Source organism: Dipodomys ordii, unplaced genomic scaffold, assembly GCF_000151885.1.
Source record: "Dipodomys ordii isolate 6190 unplaced genomic scaffold, Dord_2.0 Scaffold140, whole genome shotgun sequence".
Taxonomy (NCBI): Eukaryota; Metazoa; Chordata; class Mammalia; order Rodentia; family Heteromyidae; genus Dipodomys; species Dipodomys ordii.
This window is the reverse complement of record NW_012267356.1, coordinates 4,377,857-4,403,568: the sequence shown is the minus strand read 5'-3', so window position 1 is coordinate 4,403,568 and position 25,712 is coordinate 4,377,857. Positions and strand designations below refer to the sequence as shown.

The following is a 25,712-nucleotide window of genomic DNA, read 5'->3' as shown; positions in this document are numbered from 1 at the left end:
TTTTTAAGGAAATTAATTAGTAAGGTTTTTCAATACATCACAGTAACAATTTATAGTAATAGTATGTTTTTGATATTTTACAGTCTGCTGTGTAGCTGTGAGAAACTGTTTAGAATGTCGACAAAGACAGAGAGACAGGGGAAACAAATCTTCCCATGGAAGCAGTAAACCTCAGGAAGTTTCCCAAAGTGTGACTGCCACCACTGCATCCAAGGTAATAGTAATTTTCTTTGTAAAGGTTTTATTTTTGTTTAGGAGAACAAAGCAATGTAGTATCTGTAATCAGAAGCTCCAGGCTCTGCTTCTGGCTTTCTGCTCTGTAATTATGTTACCAAAAATTTTAATATCTCTGTGATTTGCATTTATGGGTTATTGAATGAAGAAACTAATTTCTACTTCCTAGGGTTCTTATATCACATAGCAGTATTTTTTTTAGTTATTTCTGTTTTTAATATTACATATATTTTAGAGTTCAATGTGTAAGTAGTGGACTTTTGAAGTAGATAGATTTTTGGTGATAGACATAATAGTTAACAAAAATTACCTGAATGCTTATCAACTAAATTAATACTGTTGAACATTTCAGAATATACTACGAGTGCTCATTCTAAATTTGCTCTCTTTATTACATGTTTTCCTGAACCTTAGCATCATGAAGTTTTACTAACATGACTTTCAGAGTTTCTCATAATTGGTCATTTTTACTTCGGCTATAGCTTGTGTGTAGACTGTATTTAGCTCATCAAAAGAATTTTTAACTTCTTAGATTCTTATGTAGTTTCCTCTCCTTGAAATTCTCATCCTTATTTTTTCCCCAGTTAAAAGTTGTCTAATTCTTCGATTTAGTTAGCTTAAATACTTTCCTCAGGGAAATGTTTGCTCACACTCTCACCATCATTCCAGTCTTGGGTACTTGGTTTCCTAACACCCTGTATGTCTTTCCATTTCCTTACTACACTGGAAATTAAGTATTAAATATAGACAATAATTTTTAACTCAATAAATGAAATCATAAAATAGAAGTTTAATAGCTTTTACAGGTTTTATAGCTTTACGATTATTCAGTTTTCAAGCAGACCAACCACAAACTCCATGTAGTTAAATGTCGTTATGTTCAGTATTGTAGCCACTGTTCTATTTCACCAAGTAATTTGACCTTGTATTATTTTACTGCTAACAAGACTGAACAAGGCTCTCCATTGCTTGGTAAATTAAATAGGACTCTGTCATTCTTCTGCTACATGTTAGCTGTGGTAGACATAGTAGACTGTAAATTAACATCTTTGTAACTCCAGAACATTTTGAACACTTTGAGTCTGGTATGGAAACCTGCAGTTCTGAAGTGGTATTCTGGCTCCATCACTTACTGTTGTTGTGATCTGAGACAAATTCCCTGGTCTTCTATACCTCAGATTTCCAGTCTTTAAATGGATGCTAATACTATGTTATATGATTTTTTTATCGATTACATTAAAAATAATATTGCAGTAATTCTTGGGATACAGGGAACATTGAATTAACACTGACATTTTCCCCTCTCTAGCAGTTTATCCTCATGAAATGAATAAATAAATAGAATTTAAGAGAGCTTAGATCTCAAAGTTGTCAGTATTTAATAGATAATAGGGAGCTTCTCAAGATTTTCAAGCCAGCTATTGCTATGATTGTAAAATGTGGACAGAAAAGCCCAGCGAGAAAGACATTTATAGTAATTTAGTTGAGCTACTATGTCTGTCTCTAGTGAGGGACTTGTCAGGGAAAGTAAATAAGTGATAGATACAGCAATAATAAGGGAACATTTGATTTAGTAACAACACATTTCATGACTGAAAATAATTGCGTCCAAGTAGTTGTTTTTATGTTTACTTTTAAACTCTCTGTGTCTGTGTGTTTCTTATGTGGCAATCTAGTAAATAAACCATAGTTCATTTGTTTAGTATAGTAGAAAAAGGTTCTTGCCACTTATCTTGGATGTATGCATATCATACCTTATTAAAGACTCATTTTCCCGTTGTGAACAGGAGTCATAGACAAGCTGCTCCCATCTGATCATTTTTATAAGGATCAAATTAAATTAAGATAGTCTTGTAAAATGTAAAATAGTATATAAAAATCAGGTTTTTCTAGTTTTTTTTTCATGTGTGCTATAAATTTAGGCTATAAATTATGCTGCTATCTTTAATCATCCTGTGATAAATATTGTTAGCCTATGGTTTAGCTAACCTACCTTAGTTTGATCATAGAGTTTGTAAGCTCAAGAATTTGTAAGTTTTAAGATTGTAATCAGAAGCAAATAGCAAACAACCTTCAAATACCATCTTCTTTACTTTCCTATGCTGCCAAAGAAGTAACCAATTTTATTTAGTGATTTAGTGAAATATCATGAAGTATGTACATGTTATATATAAAAACTTATTTGACATATTATATATACTTTCAAGGTTAAACTATATAATTTGTTTTTGTTTTTAAATGCTGGTCCTGGGACTTGAACTCAGGGCCTCACACTCTTAGTTTATTTTGCTCAAGATTGGTGTTCTACATCTTGAGCCATACTTCTACTTCCGTCTTTTTGTTGGTTGAATGAAGATAAGTGTTCCTTGGATTTGGTGTTTTGCTAGGGCTGGCTTTGAGCCAAGATCTTCAGCTCTCACTCTCCTGAGTAGCTAGGATTATAGGTTTCAGTCATTGATGCCTAATCTACACATTTCTTAACTAGTTACTACATAAGTGAAAAAATGCTAGATTGAGTTTTAGTGACCTTGGCTCACTAATTATCATGTGAAATATATCATCTAAAATGTGTAGAATTTCCTTTTCTCAACTATAAAAAGTTTTCATGGTCATGTTCTTTAATGTCTTTCAGCTTTAATGGGCTGAGGATATTTTTCATAGATGACCTTTATTAATTTTTATAGAACATTTACATATATTAAATTCTACATATTAGTATAATAGTTTCAAATAGTATAAAACATGATTAAAAATGAATCCACAAATATAAACACATTTATTAACTAGAGGCAGTGAAAATGAGGCTCAGGGAATTTTAGTAACAAGTACAAAGTGAATAGTAAGAGACTGGAGTATAGACCTCTTATAATAGAAATCAGTCTTTTCCTGCCAGTCTTACCTGCCTTTATAAATCCTTAGTTTACTTAAGCTGACAAGGAGAAGAACTATGAGAAGACATACCATAATGTGAGGAAAAGAGAAAATAATATACTTGTAATAGAGTGTTGATGAAGAGGAGTTCAGTGGTTTGTCCAGTTTGATATAAGCTGGAAGGACAATTAAAAAAGATAATAATTCCATGTAATTTTCTGGAATATGTTATTTCCTCACAATTCTTTCTCTGTCTCTTTCCCTTTTTTAAGACTCCCTTAGAAAATGTTCCAGGTAATCTTTCTCCTATTAAGGATCCTGATAGACTTCTTCAGGATGTTGATATTAATCGCCTTCGTGCTGTGGTCTTTCGAGATGTGGTAAGTTATGTCTCTTTTTTTCTCCAAAATAATATAAATTTTACAAGTACTATGCATATTAAAAATAAATGACCTGGTTTCTGGGTGTTTATTGTGTATTTCTAATTTTAAAACTGCTGACTCTTACCTTTCTCCAGAAGCTTGCTAATAATAAAAATGATGTGAAAATTTCTTGTATCTTGTTTGTTTTCCAAGAGTAAGGATAGCCATTAAAAAACAGAATTCTCCCTTTCTCCCTTCCTCTTGTATTCTTACTCCATCTTCAGTGTTTTGTTCAAAACATTTTTGTTTAAACTCTGAAAACGTCTTGAACATTTTGCTAATACTAATGTTAGATGTTAGTTATAATTAGATGCTATTAATAATTAATTTGGGGGAAGATAAATTATTTTTCAAAGAAAATATATACGTAAGGGAAATAAAGAAAATAAGGAAATTTGAACTAGAAAACTTGGTAAAGTATAAGGTCAGAGATAGTTTAAAGAGATTGTGACTCTCCAGTCACATGGTCATCTACTCAAGGAAATTAAAAATAAGATAAGCTTTCTCAGAAATTTTATGAAAAAACATGAAATATTTTACAGCAGATTCAGTGTTGACTGCGTATTTTTATATACTTACAAAAATCAGCCACTTTAGATAGTATTTCTCTTATTTTAGTGATTGAAGAAATGTAAGTGAAAGTTTATGTTTGAAACCTGCAAGTAACAATAAATTAGATGTTATATTCTATACTTGAGTTGTGGCTAAGATACATTTAAGTTATATAGAATAATATGACATGGCAAGAGTAGACAATAAAAAATTATTACTCTTCAATAAATCACTAAAAAATTAATCAGGAAAGCAAAACCAGGAAAATATAACTAAAAATAAGCAGTAGTTAGGGAATGTGCAGTATATGACAACTAACATGAAAAAATATTCTCAGTAGATAAAAATATGTAGAATAACACAAGAATGGATATTTTTCAGTATTGAATTAAAATCTTTTAGTGCTAATACCTAGCATTTCAAAGTATAGTAAACAATACCTATTATTCAGTTATTGTTATATATACATAAATAGGTTAAATATTTGTATATCTTTTTATGGTGTTTGTGTGTTAAAATTCTTTTATGTGTAAAAATATTTTTATGTGGTTGTGTTAAAATTATTATTTTTATTGATGTCTTATGACCCAACAATTCTATTCCGAAGTTATGTAATAATATGATTAAGTAGTAGATATTCGAGAGCCTGACAGGAAAGTGGGAAGCATTGTACAGATCTAATAATATAGTTTTGCCTTAATAGATCTTGATACTGACATTATAAATGAGAGAAAAATTATACAGCCAATATTGTAATATTTTGAAGGAAATTTGATGACACAAGAAAATGATTATGATATGCATACTGAGTACATATATATATATATATATATTTACACATACACACCTTTATTGAATAAAAGCAGTAGTTGTTTCTAGGTACTGTTTCTAGGTAAACAGATTTTTATTTTAACCTTTTTATATTTCTTTGTGATTTCAGTTTTTCTGTAATGAGTCTGTATTGTTTTATATAGTTAATGTACTCCAGGCTATTTTTTTAAATAAAATATTTATAATATTGAAACCATGTTTAAGAATCTCACCATAATTGGGACTCCAATCTAGACCTGGCAAAATATAACATTCTTTTTAATGCTAATTTTAAACAGGAAAAGAATACTTTTAAATGTATAAGATATTATAGAATGGAAATATTATAACTGATATAAAATAGTATAATATTATAACATGTCATTATGCCCAAAAGACACAGTCAGAATTAGTAACAGACATTGGGGCTTTAGTTATTTTTAAAATATGCTTTCCTCTTATCTATAGCCCTTTATTGTGGGGATGTCAGGTGTGTACCACCATGCCCAGCCTTAGGTTGGCTGAGATGATGCCTCATGTACTTTTAGCTTCTACTACTCTAAAACTACAATCCCCCCATCCCAGTCTCCTGACTAGCAAGGATTAGATGTATGAAATACCACACTCACCTCTACATTTTAATTTGAACTTGTGGACCCTAATTACTACCAGTTTTGCTCTGAAATGAATAGTTTTACCTAGGTGGTTATGGAAAAGACTTCATAAGCATTTACATTTAGTTCCTTAGATAAGGTATTAAAAGATTAGGCATGGCATTAAAATTGTATGACATAGCCTTATCATCATTTCTACAAAAGATGTTTATATATTCTTTTTTTAATAGAATGCTCAAAGTTGCATAGAGTGCACTGTGTTTTGTGAAAAGCAAACTAATAATGAAATTATCTTTTCTACCTGTAATTTGCACTTTTAAACTACTCTCTCCTTGACTTAATATGGCTTGATTACCCATTACACACACACACACACACACACACACACATATTTATCAAACTATTGTGATATTTCCTGACCAAAAAAAAAAAAAACTCCATTTTTTCATTGAGTTTTAAAAATGAGTGGTGTCAAATATTAGTAATTGTTTAGAAGTAATTTTTGGTACAAAATAATTAGATAGTATTTCTTTTGTTAATAAAAATCACAGATTAAATTGATGTTTTCTTATGCTATCATATCATGCTTGTAGCTCATATTAAGCTTGTATAAATTTATATTTTATGCACCCTGTTGTATATGTCTCCATTATTCACTTATAATCTCTTAACCAGGTAGTCTTATGTCAGAATTTTATTTGTCTTATAATCATAATTTATCCTATTTTACTCAATAATATTTAAAAGTCTTGATTTCTTTAAAATACATGCCAGTAAGTGTTTTTGTTCATTTGTGCATATTTATAAGCACACATATTGTATGCAGTAGTGGATGAAAATGGTAAAGAGAACAAGGGCTAAAATTTTGTGACATATTTAGCAAAATATTAAGATTTTAAGTTTTCAGATTATATTTCAATTATATATATATTTCAATTATAATTCAGAGAGTAAAATTTGAAGTATATTATACTTACAATACTTAGTAAATACTAATTTTATATATTTATTTTATATGATCTAATATTTTAACATATTTTATATATTATATATGGTTGTATTACATATATTTATGCTATATATTTAATATATATAAACCTGATCAAGTATATGTATGTAATTTTATGTATATATATACATGCACACACCAATTATATATACACAAACATGTACTTGATCAGGTTTAATAAATTTAAATGTCATGTTTTGCCTCCAAGAAGGGAAGCAAGAATAATTTCTTATACTTCTTATACATTTTAAAATTTGCGATTATCAAACTTCCTTTTTGTTTTACCCAGGATGACAGTAAGCAGGCACAGTTCTTAGCTCTGGCTGTTGTTTACTTCATATCTGTCCTGATGGTGTCTAAATATCGTGACATATTAGAACCACAGAGAGAGACTTCAAGAACTGGAAGCCAACCAGGGAGAAACATCAGACAAGAAATAAACTCACCAACTAGTACAGGTACTGAATTTTTTCTTTATTATTTGAAACAACACTGTAGAGAGCTGCGTGCAGCCGCACCTGGAAGATGGCGCCGGCTTCCGCCCTCTGCCTTCCCGATGGCCAGTGCTCTCTGTGGTAAACAACTCCTTATATGGCTAAGGCAAAGAATCTGGCTTGCTTCCGCACACCTGAACCTATTGGTGGTTCCCACGTGGCGTATCAGGGTTGGCTACCCAGCGGGTACTTAAGGCTGTGGGGAATTCTCCCAGGGGTTGGGGTCAGAAGATTGCTCAAAGGTCCTGAATAAACTGCAGAGAGAAGAGTTCGGTGTCGCGTCTTCCTTGCTGGTCGAGGTGGTAGCGACACAACACCAATATTTTTCTTTTTTTAATAAGTTTTTTATTGTGAAAATACTGTACAGAGGGGTTACAGTTACATGAGCAAGGTAATGAGTACATTTCTTATCAAACATTGTTGCCTCCTCCTTTGTTTCTTTCATAAACGTTTTACATCCATATTAAAGCTGTACTCATTCAGAATCATCTCAAATTTTTATGAATACTTGGTATATAAATAATAACTTAATATTACTTAACTACACAAAAATATATCAGTAATATTTGTGTAGTATTTGCTATATTCCTATTTTGTTAGTGCAGTTTTGGTTTTACTGTTGGTTATTTATGAAGATGAATAATGTAGTATGCCATTACTTAATGCAAGTAATTCATGCTTTAAAATACTTTGTTTTGAAATTGCTTAAATAGGGATACAGGGGACCCATTGCAACAATGAGATGTACAAGTCGTTATGTTGAAAACGAACTTTACAACTTTGGGGGGGGGGGGGGGGAGTATTGGGTGAGAGAGTGCAGGGGAGGATGGGAAGGGATGGGAAGGGGAAACAAAGGAGGAGGCTATAATGCTTGATAAGAAATGTACTCATTATCTTGCCCATGTAATTGTAACGCCTCCATACAGTATTTTGTTTTGTAATTTTACAAACATGAATATCCTTATGAATCGTTCAATACCTAGAATAAATCAAAACATAAGTATAGCTAAGCTCAAAAATCCCTTCCTTCTTCTCACTTTCTCTCTCCTCACTTGTGTTTTTCTCTTTCCCACTCTTCCCCTCACTTCTTTTCTCCTTCTCTCTACTATTCCTCCTATATTCTCCACATCTTCCTACCAACTTCTCCTTTTTCTTTATTTGTTCTGTGTATGGCAATTTCAATATCTAAGTATTCTACCAATCATTCATAATATGCAAACATACATTTTAAATTTTGTACAAATGCTTCAAAATTTGCACAAAGTGACCTCAACTAAACTCAGACTTATAAAGCAGTAACATGGACATTAATAAGCTGCTTTGGTTCATGTCTTACTTATTTGCAAAACACACTCACGTTGCAAAAGTTCTTGGATTATTGGCCTGGCTACTCGGCTTGCAATTTAGAAGTACATTCTGACATCTAATATTTCAGTACCCTGGGGTGCCTTCAGTTATTTGCACTTCCTGCCAGATGTTTATGTCAAGATAGTTTTTCTGTTTAGAATGAAACCTTGGTAACTTAATTATATTTCATCTACCACTGAATTAATTTGTAGTTGAAATTCTCTGTAGTAAATAAAGTAGTATGATCTATAAGTTAAATTTTAAGAATATTTTAAGAAGTTGAGTAGAAACTGGTCGTCAAATCTCTGCAGCTTGGTTGAAAGGGTATTTTAGGTATACCATTTTATTGTTGGATGTCTCATTTTACTCATCAATGTGAATATGATATTTCATAGTATACTTTTCTTTTTAATTTTATACTATAAAATTCCACCATTCCAGGTTCTCTCCTTTTATCACTTAAAATACTAACACTTTATAATTTAAATTTTTATTATTTTAATAGGCTAATAAATGTATTATATGTATAAAGGGTAATATTATAATTAATCTCCCAGTTATATTTTCCTTGTGTATTTATAGTATTTATATATTATTCAGAGCACTCTATTTAATGAATATATATATTTTTCGTTCTTGTAATACATGAGCTCTTTGCTTCCATCATACCTCGAAGTTAATACTATTTGCATGTTGAAGTAATATAGAATTGTAATGGATCTTCAGTGAACCATGTTGTGGGTTTTTACATTCTGTTTCAAATTCTAATCTATGATTTTCTCCACAGTTGTGGTTATACCATCTATCCCTCATCCAAGTTTGAACCATGGATTCCTTGCCAAATTAATTCCTGAGCAGAGCTTTGCTCACTCATTTTACAAAGGTAATACTGACTTCATCTACTGAACTTTTTGATGAAAATTCTTTTTTTTTACTTTTTTTATTGTAAAAATACTGTACAGAGGGGTTACAGTTACATGAGCAAGGTAATGAGTCCATTTCCTATCAAGCATTGTTACCTCCTCCTTTGTTTTTCCCCTACCCTCCTTTCCCTCCCACCTCCACAACTACACTCCCCTCTTCTTCTCCCCCTCTCCCTGCCTAAATTGTAAAGTTCCTTTTTCAACAGAGTTTTGTACATCTCATTGTTATAATGGATCAACCTGTGTCCCTATTTAAGCATTTTTTCCCTTCCCCTCCCCAAGCTAGAGAACTGTATATACAAGATGTTATTTCATAAGTTGTTATAAAAATAAACTTTTGCTCTAATTGTTTATAAATAAGTATACTTATCACAAATAGGATATCCTATTGAGATCAATGGGTAGCTTTTACATATGCATCCTAGTATATGTACCTACAGATTAAGTACCTAATTATCTGTATAGTCATATGTACAATACTGATATACAGCAAAGCTGACAGAGTCACACCTTAGAGATGGGGATAAATTAGTCTGATGTGTAGGCTATTCTACACTCACTGGAAAAAAGTTAAAAAAATAATTCCTTTAAGTTCAAAGTCATAATATTCTTCAAAGGAATGCAAAACCTATTTCACCAGAAGACATAGAATTAAATGTCTACCATCTATTAAAACATTGCTAATTATGTAAAGAACAGGAAAACATGAACATAAGCAGTAGAGAAAAACCAGTGGCCAGAAACATATTTGGAAAAAGAAATAGTAGCATTGAATAACAGCTTTTGTAAGATTAAAATGTTTTTGAATGAAAAGAAAATGTGAACACAATGAGAAGAGAATCGTAAGACATTAAACAAAAATACTGAAACTTTACAGATGAAAATTTTAGCAGCCAAATGATTATGCTTGTTGGTAGAATTAACAAGAGATTAATAGCTGTAGAAAAAAAAAGTTTTAATAGACAGAATTCTTAAAAGCTCCCAGGATTTTCCTGTATACACACTCTGCAGGATTCCTTGGATGGCTAATACTATGGATTTTACTTCTGTGGTAGAGTTGTGTTCTGTGTCGTTGTTTGTTTGTTTGTTTTTTTAAGGAAAAGTAGTACAATGCTTGTAGCATTGTTTCTTTGCTCAAGATTTCTTCAGCTATGTAGAGCTTTTGTGATTCCACATGAATTTTACAATTATTTTTCCTATTTCTGCTAAGAATATCATTGGCATTTGGTAAGAATTTATTTGAGTATATACTTTGCTTTGGATAGAAAATGAGCATTTTAGCAATATTAATATTCCAATCCATAAACATGGAATACCTTTCATTGTGTCTTACTCAATTTCTTAATTATGTTTATAGTTTTCAGTGTAGAGATCTTTAACCAACTTAGCTAACTGGGATTGTTTTCCTGATTTGTTTTTTAGACACTGTGTTATTAGTGGATAGAAATGCTACTGATTTTTGTATGTTATTTTGTACCCTGAAACTTTACTGAATTTTTAATTTTTTTATTGGTGGTCTTTTCTACATAATAAAACTTGTTTCAGTAGGGAGACTTTTTTTTTTTTGCTTATTTAGCTAAGACTTCCAGTACTTTTCCAAATAAAAGACATCATTTATTCATATTTACTATATCTCTATTATCTTCCATGGTGTTTAGAAATAAATATAATAAAGTCTTTGTCAGGTTATGTGATTATGTTAATGAATAAGAAAACTATTCTGTAAAGATAAACAGTGATGATAAACTGAATATTTATTTAACTTATAAGCATAGTAGAGCAAAGAAGACTATAAGTGGATAATCTGTCCTAGAAACTTTAGAAACTTTTGGTTTAATAAGAATAAAGTTGCTTTAGATGAACTTACCAATAACATATCACATTAGTATTTATATAATTTATGATCAGGAAAATGATTAATATAGAAAATAAAGGTGATAGTGTGCTGGTCCAGAATACACACATGGATAAATAGTCTACAAACAGGGTTGAAGTTTCCAAATGTTAATTAATTTATGAATATTCTATAATTATAAATGTAACTTTTCATTTGCCATAGGATGACAGAATAGTGCTTAAGTTCTATATTTTCTAGTAGGATATGATCATGTGATGATAACAGTAATATCAATGAGAGCAGTAGCAAATATAAAATTAATACATGACATTATGCTATTCATTCTTGTATTATTCTCTATAAGTATTAGTGTAATTTATGTATTCTGTATGCCCACATTATAAAGGAATAGGCTGAGCAAAGTCAAGGAATGTATTCTAAATCGCAGGTTAATAAGTGGTAAATAAATCTTGATTGAAAGTCAATCCTAATTTCAAAGCCTAGGCTCTTAATCATTACATAACAGCTAAGTTATAGTTTATCTAATTGATATGATTAGAATGACAGCATATTTTGCTATGCATCTTTGTTTTGCAAATCAGAAAAGATATAGACACTTACGTTGACATTCATTATTAACAATGCTGGTCATTTCCATTATATATTAGAAATACATGATACATTGCAGTAGGTGATAGCTGCAGGGTTTCTTTTCTTTTCTTTTTGAGAAGGAAAGAGTAACACAAGTTAGAAAAAAAAGAACACCAAACTAGGTATGTTTGAATATTTTATAACTTCTTGTTGATTTTTTTCAAAATGCAAAAACTTTAAGCTACATTAAAATTTGAGTTTTAAGCACAATTTGAAGATGAAATGTCTAGTTAGTGAGTAGGACTTCCAAATTTTATTCACACACAAAAAATGAGAGAACACTGGCAAAAATTGTCAAAATTGACTTTTCTTTAGTTCTCTGGAAAGCAATCAAAAGGGGTAAAGCAATCCACAGAGTATTCGTTCTATAAGAATTGTAAAAACCTTAAAAGAATAGAAAGCTTAATTGCAACTTTTTGCTATCCTTTTGCTATCTAGTCTTTCTAGTTGTGTGGTAACCCTGGAAACCAGAGACCAAACAACGTTGGCAACTGTTGAAAACAGCTGGAGAGGACTTAGAACTGGTTTGGGAGTTCTTTGAAAGGCTAAGCCCCAGAACATTGAATGTTTTGGGTTGTTTAAAAGGCCCTTGAACAATTCCATTCACAATACTTTTGGTTATCTGACTTGTGAATATTTACCTACATAATGTACTTGAATCAAATTCAACCTTCTATGACTTTTTGTTAATAATAAGTAACTTTTAACATTATAACCTCCTGACATAATAGGCCTAATTTGGAGCAAAGAAGTACCTTCGTTAACATCTTACCACAGTCTGAAAATGATATATGTATATTCTTGGGGCTGTTTAGTCCAGGAAGAGCTCTTACCTTTGCTGCTTTATGTCTGCATAGGATGAGAAACATTCAACTGCAGGAGCAGAGATGCTATAGCACAGTCAGACACAAGTACAGAGCCTGTAGCAAAGGAAGGCAGGAAGAGTGAAATTTATTGGTTCAAAACCTTTATGTCAGGGGCTGGGAAGGTGGCTCAGTGGTAGAGCACTTGCCTTGCATGCTCGAGGCCCTGGGTTCGATTCCTCAGCACCACATAAGAAAAAAGAAAAAAGCCGGAAGTGGTGCTGTGGCTCAAGTGGTAGTGCGCTAGCCTTGAGCTGAAGAGCTGAGGGACAGCGCCCAGGCCCAGAGTTCAGGCCCCACGACCGGACCCAAAAAAAACCCCAAAAAAACCTTTATGTCAGTATTTATGATAACCACTGGCATAGCTGAGGAGAAATTTCGGTTGCTCCAGATGATAGAAACAACACATTTTACAGAAGCAGTAAAATAAAGTCAGTAAACAGAACAACAGACTTTGTGGGGGTGGGTCTGATTTCTAGAATTTCCACATTATTTTAAACGTCTAATTTTATCGATCTCAAAAAAAAAAACTGAGCTAAACCAAGAAGCAGAAAGTATGCTCCATACATGGAAGGAGAAGGCTTAAATATTGAACAGACCTTCAAATCAAAGCTACACATATGGTCAGATAATTAAAGAGAACTTTTTCTAGTGAGTTGAACATACAATAGCTATGTCTCACCAAATAACAAAATTAGAAATTATAAAAACCCACCTCGAAATTCTACAGTTGAAAAATAGAGGTTAAAAATAGAGAATCACAGAAAATCACACAATGACAAAGGCTCTAGAGAAATTTGACAGATTTGCATCTACAGAAGGAGCAGCACTCTAGGAGATAGTTGGCTGTGAATGTGGTAATTGAAAAATGGAACAACAAAAAGTGAACAACCTCACAGATTTGTCAGATGTCATTAAATTAACTAAAATATACATCCTGAGATTCCTTGAGTAAAGGAAAGAAAAATAAAGGGACAGAATGAGTATCTGAAGAAATCCTGGCCTGAAAAATATTCCCAGATTTGATTAGAATAATTTATATATATTTTCAAAGAGCTCAGCACACTCTTTGGATTTATTAGAATAAACTTAACAGTGTTGGCTAACCATCAGTTAAACATTATCTTGGCTCTTTATTGTTTGTTCCTTAGTAATGATACTAAATTCCTCATGTATTCATATATTTAATATAGCAAATATAAATGAACCATTATAGTAAATACTTGAAAATAATTCCTGGATGCATTATATTTTTATATAAAATAAACTTTAGTAAAGTTGTAAAATTATATTACATATTTTTTCTTTAGGGAATTATGGATAAATTTTATGTCACTTAATCTTGTTTTTTTTAAGATATAAACAAAATGTACAAGTCAGTTGCATACAGCTTTTTATATAAAAAGAACTTAATATTACTTGAAGAGCAAATCATTAATACAATTTTTAGTGCTATGGTAACACATGTATGGTACGTTTCTTTCAGGTCATTTCTTATTTAGAGATTTTTAGAAAGTACCTTAATATGTAAAAAATTGAAACATTTCATAAACAACCATTAAACAGGAATTTTGGGGGAAGGAAGCTCACCATATTAACATCACATTGCTTATTGAACTTAACCTCATATTTTTTCCAAAGTATGAAAATCTTCAAGGAAAGTAAGCATCTGACATCCAGCTGCCTGTTTCTGATAGGGTTAAGATCACTCAAGCTAGTATTGTTTCAGCTTCTTATATTAAAATGAGAAACCTATGAGAACTACCGAAAATGTTAAAAACCTACTGTCATTAGTATATTATTATAATGTCATTGGTATAATTAATTTTTCTATTTTTCCTTTTCTAACTTCCTATGTAAAGTAATTAAGTCCTCAAAGTATGTCAGTGTCATAGGAAGTATTATGCAGACATCAGGTATTTAAGCTGAAATATGTAATATCAGCTGAGCAAATTTGTAAATGGTATCAATGCATAGGGAGAAGGTAGTTTTCTGACTGCTGGTCTATTTTTATTTGCAGTTGCTATTTCCTATGGCATTTAATTTTTATTTCTTATGGAAACAAAATATTTGTTTGAATAGGGTTCTTATTGAAATGTCAAAGTTACACTTCTCTTTTGAAATCATTCAGTCCCAGTTAAAATAAAATCAGATTTTTTTGGTGCATAAATATTTGAGTAGCTATTTAGAAATAACTAACATTCAAGATTAATAAACTTTTAGCTGGGCGCCAGTGGCTCACGCCTGTAATCCTAGCTACTCAGGAGGATCTGAGGATCGTGGTTCAAAGCCAGCCCTGGCAGGAAACTCTGTGAGACTCTTATCGCCAATAAAATCACTAGAAAACTGCCGTTGTGAGTCAAGTGATAGAGCGCTCGCCTTGAGCTGAAGAGCTCAGGTACAGCGCCTAAGCCCAGAGTTCAAGCCCCATGATTGAAAAAAAAATTAATACACTTTTAATTAGTAGCTTATCAAGAAGTCAACCCATCATTAGAATTTCAATTATGTAGTTAGTAAGTTAAAGATTTTGAGAGTTATATTCTCATTGAGGGCCAATTAGTAAGTAGATATGCGAAAAAAATTTGTAGTTGTTGTCAGAGTTTGGATTATTTATTCATTTTATATTTATATTTATATATTTATATGATATTTATATGATATGTTTATATGATATGAATATATTTTTCTTTCTTTTTTTATTGTGAACATACTGTACAGAGGGGTTACAATTACATGGGCAAGATAATGAGTACATTTCTTATCAAGCATTGCAGCCTCCTCCTTTGTTTACCCTTCACATCCCTTCCTAGACTCCCCCTCCTCCCACCCAATCCTTCCCCCCCCCACCAAAGTTGTAAAGTTCGTTTTCGACATGAGAACTTGTACTTCTCATTTCTTAGATATTTTGTTTACTAATGAAATCTTATATTTAAGTCTAATATTCTTTGAATAGTTTAAACATTTTGAGTAGCTCTTAATGCAAAATATACCATAAGTAAAAAATACCTTGACATTTTAAACCCTGAACTCAAGATCAAATGTATAAATCAACTAAACTAAAACTAAGGACTTAGTGTCAGGCTCATGCCTGTAATCCTAGTTACTCAGGAGGCTGAGATCTGAGAATCACAGTTCTAAGCCAGCCTGGGCAGGAAAGTACATGAGACTCTATGTCCAATTAATCACCAGAAAACTGAAAATGGTAAAGCACCAGTCTTAAGCAAAAGAGCTCAGAGATAGCACCCCGGCCCTGAATTCAAGCCCCACAACTGACCAAAAAAAAAAAAAAAAGAAAAGGAAACAAAACCAAACCCAAGGACTAAGTATGTCATATGCTTTTGTTAATAAAATTTTATAAGATACTTACCTGGCAGGGGAGATACCATGATCACAAAGGTGGTTTTCCCAGGGCGAGTCTTATCCATTGCACTCCAGATGTGCTGACCCCTGCGATTTCCCCAAATGCGGGAAAACTCGACTGCATAATTTGTGGTAGTGGGGGACTGCGTTCGCGCTCTCCCCTGAAAAAAAAAGAAAAGAAAAAAAACTGTATAAGAAAGTTTTTGTGCTTTAGTTAATTTTGCGCTCATATTCTTTGTCTTATTGTTCTAGAAATGTCACTCCATTCATTTCTGAATATATTGCTGCAGTTGTTTTCTCACCAAAAGTATGAAATCTATAGGTATATACCCCTTAATAGTGGATAACAACCTAGCCCCCTCATCTCAATACACAATGTACACAAATTACAGGTTATACAAGTTACAGGTTTATTCTTTTCCACTCGTAGGTTATACATTCCAGAAACATAAGAATTCCTACAATCCTAATCCTTTTATTTTAATTTTATTCACAAGCGTCTCTCATGAAGTTTTATTTAAAAAACAATTGCTATCTCTACCTCTGACTTGTACCTTCTCTGGCTTTGCCTGATGTTATTGAGATTATCATCTCAAAACTTTTAATAATTTATCCTTTTGAAAACTGATTATTCTATCCTTCACATTTTGATAATTCTTCAAAGTTATGTGTGTATAATTTTCTAAGAATCAATTAGCTTAAGTATTTCAGACATTTGTTATTGGTTATTGAAGGATCCATAAAGGTATAAAATTGACTTCATATATTTAAGGAAAATAATAAATTTTAACAACATAAAAGGATTTCTCTCGCATAATTGGTAGATAATAGAAGAATAAAAGGGGGAAATCCATATAATAAATAATTATTTTAAGCTAGTTTAAGAGATTGTTCCAAGAATTACTTCCTGATGCTATTAAAGGCATTAATTTTGAAATGCTAGATAATTTTTAAAAATTATTTTAACATCTGCTGACTGAGTGAAACAGCAGTTGTGTGATCTGTTTATGTGATTTGTATCATTGCCACTCAGACATACTAATGGATGTATTTTTCCTGCTGTGGGAATGTTTTATTAATAACATGAATTTTCACTAGTGAAGTTTTTGAAAATCAATTCCTTTCTTTACAGAAACACCTACTGCATTTCCAGACACTATAAAAGAAAAAGAAACACCAACTCCTGGTGAAGAAATACAAATAGAAAGTTCAATTCCTCATACAGATTCAGGAATTGGGGAGGAGCAAGTAGCTAGCATCTTGAATGGGGCAGAATTAGAAACTACCACAGGTCCTGATGCCATGAGTGAACTTTTATCTACTTTGTCATCTGAAGTAAAGAAATCTCAAGAGAGCTTAACTGAACATCCCAATGAATTGTTGAAGCCTGCACCATCTATTTCTAGCATTAGTCAAACCAAAGGCATCAATGTCAAGGAAATATTGAAAAGTCTTGTGGCTGCTCCAGTTGAAATTGCAGAATGTGGCCCTGAACCTATCCCATACCCAGATCCAGCATTGAAGAGAGAAGCGCAAGCTATTCTTCCTATGCAGTTTCATTCCTTTGACAGGTAGGTCCTCAACTTACTGCTCACGGTACTTTTTTTTGTGAGAGGAAAAGTAGGTTAATTTTAAAATATCAGGCAGAGAGATAAACTTGATGATTTTATGATAAGGAATTGTAATAATAGATCTTTAAAAAGAGGTTTCAGTATGATGAGAGGAATTGAATTGGAATGTGAGAACCCAGATTTTGTTAATAATATATTATCAAGGAACTATAGTACATTGCAGAGCTCATTTTTCTCTTCCTGCATTATTGCGTTACGTATAAAATGAGAAAGTAGATAGGTTAAACCTCTCCAAAATCTATTCTCACCCTCAAATTATAGTATTATTATATTGTAAGATGCCATACTATTCTAGATTAAATGCTCTATTTAAGTAAAAAAATTCAAATTTTAAATGGAAATCATTTGAAATTGTTTTCCTTTGAGTTTTCTGTTATCAGTATAAACACCATATTTTGTTGCATGTAATGACGTAAATTTCTGAAAAGCATTTTGGCTGTTTAAGTATCTAAACTACTTATTTTGCATTGGCTGTTTTCAGAATAGGGTCTTACTTTATGTATGGACTGGCCTAGACTATGCTTCCTGAGTTATTAGTATGGCAGACACAAGTTCTGGGCCAGTCATTATGCTTCTCTATAGCTGAGCTAACAGCATTGTACCACCACACCCAGTTATTGGTCATAATGGATTCTTGAAAACTAAACCTAAGCTAACCTTGACCTCTGCAGTCCTCCAATCTGCTTTCCAGCTAGTTAAGATTACAAACTTAGGCCACTATGTCTATGTTTATATATTTATATATAAATGAAAATATATGTTAGTATACAATCTAAATTAAATCAGTTTATTGATGTTTAAAATGCTTTCTCATACCAAAAATTGATGTGTGTATTACGATACAAAAAGGTATATATTTTGTATATGTGTTCGTATGAAGTTACTAACAAATGTGTAATTTTAGTGAGACAAAGTATCAGATTAGGAAATCAAATATTTATTAAACCAGAAAGTTAAAAAATTTATACATAAAATAAAACATATGTTTAATATTGCTTTCTATAAAAAAAGCCCAATTTGTCCTTACCAGAATAGTAATTTTTATTTTACACCTTGGGGGTAGAAATGTGAAAATAAATTCATTTATTTAGGATGGATTATCTTTTCATATTCAAAAAATGCAATTGAAAATATGCATATTAGCAATTTAATTAGTATTTTACATATATTCCTTGGGTATAAAAATAATTACAATTACTTTTGTGTTCAGTGAAATTGTAGAGAAATAAAAAATAAAAAATTGCAAGTAATTGTTGCACAGTCAAAATGTGTTGTTCTGAGGTTCTAAAGATGTGAACAATTGTGAGATCATGAAATGTAGAAAAAATTTAAATCTTTTTAAACTATTGATATTGTAATATTCATATATTCATTCATATAGTGACTCTTCCTTTTACAATTTCATGTATTTGATATTTTTCCAGAGCACTCATGTATATGTTTATGAGTTTATATAAATACATGCCTTTAAATAATATAGTTATAAATATGGAAAAGTTTTTAGATAAATACTACAATGAATTAATTTACGGTCATTTAAATTTTGTCCTACTTTTAAATTATAACTATATTGTTTAAATGCAAATTAATAAATACAGGTAATTATTGTGACTAACACAAATGAATTAAGTGAAATTGAGTAAAATATTTTTATTTTAATTTGGATTGTTAGAATAACATTCTTAATTTAAACTCAAAGCAGTCACCTGAGTGCCAATATTTATAAGCTTCTCAAAATTTTTATCCTTTTGCAAATATTGCATTATAAACAGAACTTTCTATTTGTTGCTGGCAGCATTTGTGCAAAATGCAGTGGGAGTGGAATCATTATTCTAAATTGCATAAATAGAAATGAAATAGAAGAGCACAAAACATATTTCATTTCTTTTTAGGAAAAGAGTCTCCAGTGTGGTTAATATATGCAGTAGCTCAAGTACTATCAAATGTAAATGACGAGGTGATATTGATGAAAGGAGGGGATTGAGGTCTCAGGGGGCACTGATGACGGATAGAACAGAAGCGGCCTTGCACTGAACGTAACTCAAGTCTGTCGTCTTCACTGCTCAAACCCATAATGGGAGGTGGCAGTCTGAAATGAGTTGCCACGGCAAAGAGTATTATTTTTGAAATGCTTTCACACAAATCACTAGGCCCTGCATACAACTTAGTTTCATGCTTTAATGTCATCAGGAGGCACAAATTGGTGTGTCTAATTGTTTGCCACCTGCCAGCAAAATGAGCTGCCAGTCAGCCAGACGGGTTTGATTGTCTGTCAGCCATTCAATAGATTGAGAGTGACAACATCAAAAATTTAACTTCAAACTCTGAAGCTTTGAGCAGCTTTTCAGACACATCATCCCAGAAGAGCCTCTGGACCACTGCATTTTTCATTTTATTTCTAGTGTATTGCTACCATTTGCCTTATCTATCTTAAAGTAACTATAATTACATTATGAGGTACATAAACATATTTCTGAAGCACTGAAGTCTGAAGTCCAAGTTATGACATGTCTTTTAACATCAAATCACATTCTTTGAAAATAGAATCCAAGATGACAGGCTTTAGAATGAAAGTACAGAATGATACTAGTTTCAAACACAGAAATATCATGGGTTTCTCTCTATCAATAAAGTATTTCTCATTTTTTGTCTTCAGTTAAATATAGCAGCAATCTCAATTGCTGTATTCTTTGTAACCAAGTCGTTTTTCCTATTACATTAAGTAATACCAATGGAAATCTATTATTTTACATTTGCTGGCCAATTGTTTGTTGATTCCATTACATATATATTAACAATGTATTCTTTATATTTAACCTGGATTCTAGATTGCATGTTTGGGAGTAGTTTCCTAAAATAACTGATACAAGAGAGCTCTGCAAAATTATGTTCTGTGTACATTATTTCTTCCTACGTAGGATGGAGCATTGAAGAATTTTAGTATTGGGAAGTTTATAATATATTCATTAAGGAGATTACAACATCAAATTTAGTATTACTTTAAAATAAATTTTTAGAATTACATATTTCATCAATTTGCTTATGAAATACTGTCAATGTTTTTATCTACAAATATAGGAAAGTGGTGATTCCTTTTCTTTCCAGCACCCATCTGTAAAGATTTAAATGTGCATTTTTCTTTAAATGTGTTTTTTTTTCTAACAGAAAAGCATAATAATCTTATCATAGAATTCAGTGCTATCAATGGTGCTATCTCTTCTGATAGATTTCTATTACAGAACTATGATGAAATAAATATTCTGGCCAAACTATTACTTTTCATGTATTAGTAACTGTATCATTTTTATTTTTCTTTAAAACCATCAGTGAAGTTTTCTCTGATCTTTCAAACTAAAATTTTAGCCCTATATTCCAATTAATTTTTTCTCTAGCTTAGTAAGACAAGAAAAGGATAGTAGTATGTTTCTCAGTTCATTTTTCTTTATTATATTTTAAAATTTGTTGTAAGTCTAGGATATTATAGAAAACATATAATTCTTGCCATTTTTATTTCACACACCCTTTTGTGTTCAAATTACTCCATTTGACCTATTTAAATATATATATATTATTTTCCTCAACTTTAATATCTTGCTTCTATGTGTTTAACTTTTTAAAAAAGAATGTCTCTAAATCTGTCTTATAAGTAATATCACAATAAAATCAATCTATTTAGAATTCATATAAAACATAAAACTTAGTTTTTAGAATAGTATTTTTCATAGTTTCATTAGCTTTTTATTAAGTAAAATGTTTAGTAGAGTTGATAGAGTCTTCTGACAATGACTTTCTTTAGTAAAGAATTATGTAAGAATGTGAAAAGTACTTTTGAGAATCTTCACTTTGTGTTTTTATTGCTACTGTTTGAAAATGTTTGTTTTATATATACCACTTAAAAGATAAATGGAAAATTCTCTAGTTTTATCCACTACAAACTGGTTTTCATTAGGCTTTGAGTATATAACTGCTGATTGGACTTAAAGGCCAATTGCTAGAAGGTACAATTTTGACACAGCCTTGTTGCATCCTAGTTTCCCCAATGTTTTACCTTTGTTTCACCTGTCATTTACAGAGATTGATCAGTAAGTTGAATAAAGTATTTGTTTTTAATAGGTGCCTTAATGATACACTCAATTGCTTTCCTACTGGTGTTATCAAATATTTTACAAAATAGAGAAGCATAGTCAATGGAAACATCAGATTTCTGATGAGCTTCAGTCAATAGTAATATTGCCCTAAAATGTTTAGCACATTACTTTTTCCTAATTTGCAGGGTTTTTTCAAAATAAATATTTAGCATCTATAAGCTTTGTTAGAGTAGCTTATCTGGAAATTAAAACTGGTTATTAATATTTGATTATTATTTAATTAGTTCTGTGACTGTGATCAGTTAACTGTCTTTTTGAATCTAGTTTACAAACACAAGGAGTTAGTGGAATTAAATGGCCTTACTGCTGAAAAAAAATCCCTGAAGTTCTAAATTTCGGTGACAAATGAATGGCCTATATCTACTCTCAGATATGCCATAAATAGGTATTTCCTAGCATGATTAAAAGACTTCAGTCCCAGAAAAAACTACTATATCTGCAAGGTCCTTGACATAACTAATGTGGAGCAATTGTTGAAAGAAATTGCATAGCTCATTTGTTTATGCATATGTTCCCTTCTGGTATGCGTATGATCCCTCAGGCATGGGATAGATCATTTTTTACTTTGAAGCCCCTAAATTTCTTAGTACAGTTGTATCCCTAACCTGTCTAATCTTATAGAATAAACTAAGGACACAGAAAAAGAAAGAGATTCTTATAAAGAGCTATGAGTAATTGTAAAATTATCCTTTTTTTCAGTATCTTTTTGATTTTTTGCACATTTTAAAAGTTTATTACTAAGTAGTCGTATAGAGGCTATGATTCATAAGTCAGGTTAAAATAAGTTGATAGGACAACCATGAGGTACAAAGAAGTACTCTTGTTTTTAAAATAAAATTAACAGACATAATTAATGGAGCTCTAGATTCTACTCTCTGACCACTTTTCCTATCTGTTTGCAGTCCTCTTTGATCTTCTTCACCTTCCTGGCATTAATAACCAAGTAGGTGACAGTTGCTCCCATATTTTATATCTCATTCTAAACCCCTCTCCTAAACTAGAGGATTGCCTATCCATTTACCAATTGAACCTCACTATCTTAGTCTTTCCCCTTTTAATTAATGGTAGTTAACTTTCTAGTTGCTTAAAGGAAGCTATTTTTTTTTTGCATTTTGTTTTTATTTTTCTTGTCCCTAGATCCACTTCTTTTTCAAATTCAGTTCCTTAACCTTGCCAGATTTTTCCTTTCTTACTTCTGACCTGTCCCTTTGTCATTCCAATTCCAACCATTCACCATCTTTTCTTGCTTAAAGTGTTCTTTCTCATCAGGCTCCCAGCTTCTGTGATACTAGTAGCCAGGATGAACCATAGCTATTCCTTTTGATAAGGGCTTGATGGCTCTTATCTCACTCACAATAAACTGCAAAGCTCAGTGGTCCAAGCCTTTCTTGCCTTTTCATGTTATCTCTTAGACTTTTCAATGTTGCCTATAACACTTTCTCCTGGATACCTTCATGGCTTCTTTCTTCACCTTTCAGTTTTCTCACTTATCTGCTCTTGGTGTGTCTTCTAACAGAACTATTCTTTCAACAATATTTCTCCTCTCAGTGCTTTAGTTTTCCTAACATTTACCACTCAAAATACTATGTTTATTCAGATATGTTCCCATTTAGGTCTCTTCTCTTATTACATGAGTGCCAAGAGGACAGTTAGCTGTGATACTTAGCTGTGATACTATTTACATCAGTAAAATTGAGATTTGGAAAATCATGGTTGAGGTCAGTCAAAAGAAGAATCCACTGGACCCCAATCTCCAAAGTAGCAGCAAAAAAGCAGGGTTGGAGGTATGCTGATAAAACAACAAGCAGACAAGCTTGTTGAACAAAGGTCTTGAATGTAAACACAGTGCAAACCACCAAGAAATAGCAGGCCAGTGAATTTTTTTTTCTATACGTGGCTATATCTCTAGAAATTAAAACAGGCCCTAACACAATACACTGCTCAGTAAAGATTTGTTAAATGGCTTACTTCACTTAATATAATTTTGGTTTCCCTTATTTGCAATAACTGGTATATGTATGAGTCAAGCAGAAAAGGTCAGATAAGTTGATGCTAGGGAAATGAACCCTAAGATATGTATTCAAATGTTTTTTTTTTCTTTCATGCTATTGTTTCTAACACACTTATAAGATTATTTCTTTGTTGCTTTGTATGTCCCTCCCCATGGTATAACTCCTGCTTTCACTGTATTTGAAGTCAGTATAATTTGTGGAGGGAAAGGGAACAAAAAACAAATCGTTTAAATAGGGATAAAGATGGACCCATTGCAACTATGAGATGTTCAAGTCATTATGTCGAAAAATGCACTTTACAACTTGGGAGGGGGAGGAGTAATAAGTGGGGGGCAGGGGAGGAAAATGGGAAGGGATAGGAAGGGGAAACAGAGGAGGAGGCTACAATGCTTGATAAGAAATGAACTCATTATCTTGCCCATGTAATTGTAACCCCTCTGTACAGTATTTTCACAATAAAAAAAAATCTGTTAAATGGGTGACTGAATAAAAGGATCTTATTAGCTCACATCTCAAATTTATAGCATTGAGTTAGAATAAATTCAGTAATTCAATAGTTCAGTTTATTATGTACTACTCAGTGAATAAGGCTATCATCACCAATAATAAATTGTTATTTGAGATATATGGAAGCTCCTTCTTGGTTTTAACATTGTTATTTTTCTCTTTTTTTTTTTTGTAGTTTTCAGATCCTTTCAGCCTCTCCTCATATGACTTGTTTTTACTGATATGAGGCCATCCTAACTCTTCCCTTACAGATATGATGCTATTTGTTAATAGTCTTGAAATGTGATGCTCATAGAATTTTGTTCAGGAGGAGTGACCAGAGTGTACTATTGGAGGATTATTGTTTCTTTCAGTTTTGGTAATGTTGCTAATATATATACTAGTTAAAATGCAGCACTCTTCTACAATATCATAAATAGTATGATGAACACTTTGCATGTGGATCTCCTTTTGTCTTTCTTAACAATCTTATACAATGAAAAGCATTAGAAATCTCATTTTAACAGAGAAGAGAATAGAACTTGAGATTTTTTTTTCATATCCACTAGTATTCTAACACAGCTCTGCAGACACTTGAAAGTTGGATACTTTAGCCACTATGCTTCTATATTTATATTTTTGTACTATACTCAAATACAGTATTTTTAAATTTTGTTGATAAGCTACAAGTATAGTAATTTGAGATTTGATTTTTAATATATATTTTTTATTGGAAGATACTGTCCAGTGGCACTGGGAATGTGGCTTAGTGTTAGAGTGCTTGCCTCGCATGCATGAAGCCCTGGGTTCAATTCCTCAGTACCATATTCAAAGAAAAAGCCAGAAGTGGTGCTGTGGCTCAAGTGGTAGAGGGCTAGCCTTGAGCAAAACAAGCACAGGGACAGTACCTAGGCCCTGAGTTCCAGCCCAGGACTAGCCAAAAAACCCCACAAAAAACAAAAAAAGATACTGTAGTTACATTAATAGGGTAATGAGTACATTTCCTATCTAGCATTGTTATTCCCTCCTTAGTATTTTTTCCTTTGTTTTTTTTTTTACCATCCCTATCTTCTTTATCTCCCCAACTCCTCCCTGCCCCCTCCAAAGTTGTAAAGTTCATTTTCAACATAATGTCTTTCACATCTCATTGTTACAATGGGTCAACCTGTATCTTGTTTCAGCATTTTATTTCCCTTCCCCTTCCCAAATTAGAAAAATGTATATACAAGATGCAGGGGGGGAGGGGTAATGCCATGGGGGAGAATATACAAAAGAAACAAAAAAATCACATAGTACATTTTTTAAAACCCAACAGTGACAAAGATAAAAATCTCTTGTGTCCTTATCTTGGGGTTCATTTTGCTTAGCATCATCTTATATGGTCATATGTACATAGCTTTTGACCTTTTCTGCTTGTCTGGTAAGATTATCCTAGACTTATACTAGTT

The 25,712-nt window shown here is 31.9% G+C and overlaps 1 protein-coding gene across 1 annotated transcript in view; it reads left to right on the top strand.

The window, feature by feature from the left end:
* Nbea (neurobeachin) overlaps positions 1 to 25,712 on the top strand; it is a 546,038-nt gene that overhangs the window by 155,438 nt on the left and 364,888 nt on the right. The window contains exons 27-31 of the mRNA XM_013031451.1: positions 84 to 214; positions 3,378 to 3,485; positions 6,802 to 6,970; positions 9,141 to 9,236; positions 17,120 to 17,558. Coding sequence (XP_012886905.1) covers positions 84 to 214; positions 3,378 to 3,485; positions 6,802 to 6,970; positions 9,141 to 9,236; positions 17,120 to 17,558 — 943 coding nt within the window. The remainder of the gene's footprint in view (positions 1 to 83; positions 215 to 3,377; positions 3,486 to 6,801; positions 6,971 to 9,140; positions 9,237 to 17,119; positions 17,559 to 25,712) is intronic.